The 4,482-nt window shown below is 41.3% G+C and overlaps 1 protein-coding gene across 1 annotated transcript; it reads right to left on the bottom strand.

The window, feature by feature from the left end:
* Positions 1 to 341: 341 nt before the first annotated feature.
* On the bottom strand, positions 342 to 2,352 carry LOC119161178 (uncharacterized). Its single transcript, XM_037413534.2, has 3 exons — positions 2,194 to 2,352; positions 1,026 to 1,425; positions 342 to 526 (listed from the first exon to the last, which is right to left on the bottom strand). Exons 1-2 carry the CDS (start codon positions 2,206 to 2,208, stop codon positions 1,048 to 1,050), a joined length of 393 nt encoding a protein of 130 aa, XP_037269431.2. The 5' UTR covers positions 2,209 to 2,352; the 3' UTR covers positions 342 to 526; positions 1,026 to 1,047.
* Between the last annotated feature and the right edge of the window lie 2,130 nt (positions 2,353 to 4,482).

Raw genomic sequence — 4,482 nt, 5'->3', positions numbered from 1 at the left:
TTGGGGCGTTAAACCCCACATATCAATGAATCAACATCACACTTATTCGATAACAACAAATAGCTCAGTTTGTAAAAAGTCATGGTGGGCACAATGCATTGCTCTCCTGCATTTGAATTGTGAACATGAAGTGATATCTTGATTACTCCAAAAATCCCCCATTTTCTGTGACCTCCATCGAAGCATAGTTGTCACTGGGTGCTTACTGTTGGGAATGTCTTAAAACATTAACCACCATAGCTTCTATCGCTGTGCGCAAAAGTAAATGGGGAAATCCACAATTGCAAGTGAGGTGAAAACTAACAAGCGAAGCCGCTAGAAAGAAGAAAATTTTCAACGTCTGAGAAAATAAATAACATGCTTTATTTTCATTTCTCTCAGCTGTATTTACAGTGAGCAGATCTTCTCTTAATGGCGACAGTGATTTCACTTCAGTTGAATTGTAGTTTCCACGTTAGACTATGAGAACAGGTCCCTGGGATCAAGTCATGAAAGATAGTTTTCTTTTTGGCAGTTCTTCCGTATCCTAGAAAAAAAAAGATGAATGGAGGTTAAAGAACGGTACGTAGCTATACACATTGTTTTACAATTGTTTTACATTGTCACATTGTTTTACAAAAGTAATAGATGTAATCGCAAATCAAGAACGTTTCATTCTTGATTTGCGCTTGGCTACTGCTTGTCTACACATGCTGCAAAGGAGCTCATGTACCTGCTCGGTTGTAAAACATGTTTTACCAAAACATGGGTGCTTTAGAGAAATTGCAATAGGATGCGTGATCACGCCATATCTTAGCAATGAAAAGAGCAATTCAATGTAAAACTTGGCACTGGATATTACAATAGTAAAGCAATGAGTATTTCGCACACCACAATCCCATTTATCAGTGACATAGCGTTTAACATCATATTATTACCGACCTTTGCAAATCTACGGAGTCACCATAACAAGAAATCACGTGTACGTGGAAGCTAGTGCAAGAGATAAAACACTTTTTACAGCCTAAACGAATACATTAACTCACTTATCAGGTACGTTCTCTCAGCTCAGCCGAGGTAGCCTCCTCCCTCAGACCCGTACTGGTTGAAAGCACCACCAGCACCACGGTTGAAGCCAGTGTTGAAGCCTCCACCACCAGATCCGTAGCGGTTGAAGGAGTTTCGGTCGTAGCCCTGGTTGGTGCGGTAGCCGTCGCGATTTCTGAAGCCCTGCACGTTGCTGAAGCGGTTGGCGCTGTCAAAGCCTCCGCTGCCCTGGTTGAAGCCTGAGCTTCCGCGGTTGAAGCCGTATTGGTTGCCGCCTGACTGCTGGCCATAGCCACCGCCGAAGCCAATGCGGCCTTCGACGTCATCCTTCTTCTCTTCCTTCTTCTCTTCCTCAGCGTAGGCCAGTGTAACCACGGCCACAAGGGCGACAATAACGAACTATAAATGATAAAAAAACAGAGACCAGACCATGAATTTCAACGAGCTTCACTGCGCTGCAGGCGCGCTTTAAGTATCGTAACTGTGATATTGCAGTATATGGACTAATAAAGACAACTACGTGATTTACTCTACAACTTTAGATCCGAGTGATATTTTAATGTCAAGGACACCTCACACACTGACAAAGCAAGAGACACTTTGAGATGAGAAACTATATTTGCCTTTTATCTGTCGTATATCTGTAATTCGCCCGGTGGAAAGTTTTCATTCGATATATTCCCGAAGAGGCACCCCAGAATTACTGTAAGCGAATTTCACATCCACTGAAAAGCTGTGATTTTTTAATGATACATACAGCCTTCGTTAATTTGGTTCTGACTCAACTTGACCATAAAATGACATCTTGGACAGCACACTTTCAATTTCGGTAAAATGCATATCCCATAGTTTCTTTATATCTACAGCTAGTTATTCAGAATTTTCAAAATCTTCCATGTAGAAATAATGACACTCAAGGATGGGTCAAACATTTTTTTTGTAATTCTAAACCTGGAGACTGAAGGAGAAACAGTGCGTAACATTTCTCGCCCAGCAATTTTACTTTTGTGTGGCATCATAACTAATTTGTAATATCTTCTGTAAATGAGGTTTAGAGATTATGCGAATTATGACAAATGCTTGACAACTTACTTTGCTTTCTATAGTTATCTAGCCACGGCCCCTTCAGTGATCATTCATAACCAAAATCATCCGAACATGACTCACCAACTTGCTTGCCATGTTGGCTGGAGAGTGCTTGGATTGGAGCGCTTAGACCAACTTTGACTCTCAGGCAGAGTCAGGCCTCACTTTTATAGTACCGAATGCGTTGACCCATTGGCTGGAATTTTCCTGCTCTCAGCCGGCAACGCTTCTTTTCTGTGTTTTCTCGAATTGCCGCCAAACGCGGGAATATCCCCTCACCCTCGCCTACAGTCGGCCAGCCTCGAGCTGTTGTTGTGGTGCGGCTGCTGCTAGCGTTGGCTGGCAATCCGCTTGCACCGGCCGGACGACACATCCACCGGAACGTGAGGCAGAAGCGAAGGGAAGATGGCACTCCTCGGACGTTCCCAAGGTGAAAAGAAGTACAAACACGGAACACCCAAATCAAATATCGTCTCCACTGACAAAGATGAAGAGAACTGGTGAAGATAGAAAAGGTGAGACGAGAAAAGAAAGGAAAATGAGAAAGAAGTTGGTGCGAGAAACGAGGAGAAAGTGGAGCTCTATGTCGTTCATTACTTTGATGCCTAAATAGGCGTCCTCTTTTACAGGCACCTCAATATACCATTTACGCGATAAAAAGCGGAGACGTAGAGCATAAATGGGTATTGTCCACTTACGCACGATGAACGTGCCATAGACATGGAAGGTCGTATCCGGGAATACAGTGCATTGAAATCATGAATGGTAAAGAACCCATAATTTTGTGGCACATGTGCTAAAGAACTCCAATTTGGTCACACAAAATATCTCTCTTGATGAGTCCGTCCCCGATTCCGTCCTCATCATACCGCCGCGGAGTTCTACTAGCGAAGGCTTTCGGCTGCTGGCCCGCACGTAGCGAGATCGCATGCCAGCTGCGGCGGCAGCAATTTTGATGAAGGTGAAAATGCTGTAGGCCCGTCTGCTCGGATATCGGTGCATGTTAAAGAACCCAAGGTCATCAGAATTTCCGGATCTCTCCTTTACAGCGTCCTTTATAGCCATATGGTTGTTTCGGGACGTTAAAGCCCAGATATTATTAATAATTCCACGCCCTTAACATAGCTGCGTTTTGAGAATATTTTTCACACAGTCGGACATTCTCCGAAATTTCCACATCCCAAAATTTTGTTCTTGTATTAAGGAGACCTGTTATAAAGTTGATTTACACTTCGAAGTAGGGTATTTTTTCCTGCCAGCTATGAATCTTATGACTGCAATGTTTTCATTTTGTTACATTATGTTTCTAGAATCGTCATATTTTGCATTAACTACACGCGAACAACAATTTTTAGGAATTGTCATAGCTCCAGAAAAGTTGGCAATGAGAAATGTGATCACACGACCTTTTTTTTCTTTTGCCATTCAAACCATACAAATTAAAAAGGAAGAAATACTTTGTAATGTAAAAAAAACATAATCACATAAAGCTTGCTGTTTCACTGAATAAACAGTAGCCCCAGTCACGTATTAGACTAAGTGGAAAGCAAATGAAGTACTCCTAACGAAGCTCAGGTACGGTCTGTGGCGTCCAAAAAGTGACAGGGCCCATGTGCGGCCTCTCATTTCCATTAGAAGAACAAATCATTACAAGAAGAACGCTCCTCCCTGATATAGTCAAAAAGCCAATGGTTTTTACTCTTGGAAAAAGAGTTTTTTTTTTATTCGCAAGAAAAGGTGGCGTGTTAGTATTTCTCCACTGCATGTAAAAGGAAGTACGAGGTTTCAGACCTGGTCATAATTTGAGCTACATCAAATTGTTGCTGGGTGCAAATTACTGTTTACAAAAGAAGTGTGTAGCTCGAAGATCATTCCAACAAAAAAAGTGTTGCACAAACAAAACTTTTCTCGCACCAAAAAGAAAAAAAAACGGAGGGGGTATACCTGTTCATTTTGCTCTATGTATTTTCCTTTTCGCTAGTCAACATAGCAAATTACTTACCTTTTCAGAAATAATGATAGCTTAAAAAGTACTTATTAGCAAGTGCACGCGCAAAAAGCTAGAAAGGAAAAATAAGGTATGAATAATGACAGAAAAAACTTTCTTACCTAAAGATCTTGCTGTTTGCTTCAGCTTATCAAATTTTGTAGGTTTCTTGTGTTCAACTACAAAAAAAAAAAGATCCCTGGACCGTAAAACAAACAGAAAAAAGTAAACTTGCAAAATTAGACGGCTATTGCACTTATATGTTAAAATTTTAAAGGTTCTTGTACGCTCATAGAAATGTGTTGGGCAAACAGTAAGCACCTATTTACGTTACGCTGACTATCTTTGAAATGTGATACTTAATCAATGTCGCCACAAACACC

Source organism: Rhipicephalus microplus, chromosome X (assembly GCF_043290135.1).
Source record: "Rhipicephalus microplus isolate Deutch F79 chromosome X, USDA_Rmic, whole genome shotgun sequence".
NCBI classification, from domain to species: Eukaryota; Metazoa; Arthropoda; class Arachnida; order Ixodida; family Ixodidae; genus Rhipicephalus; species Rhipicephalus microplus.
This window is presented reverse-complemented; position numbering and strand designations above follow the sequence as displayed.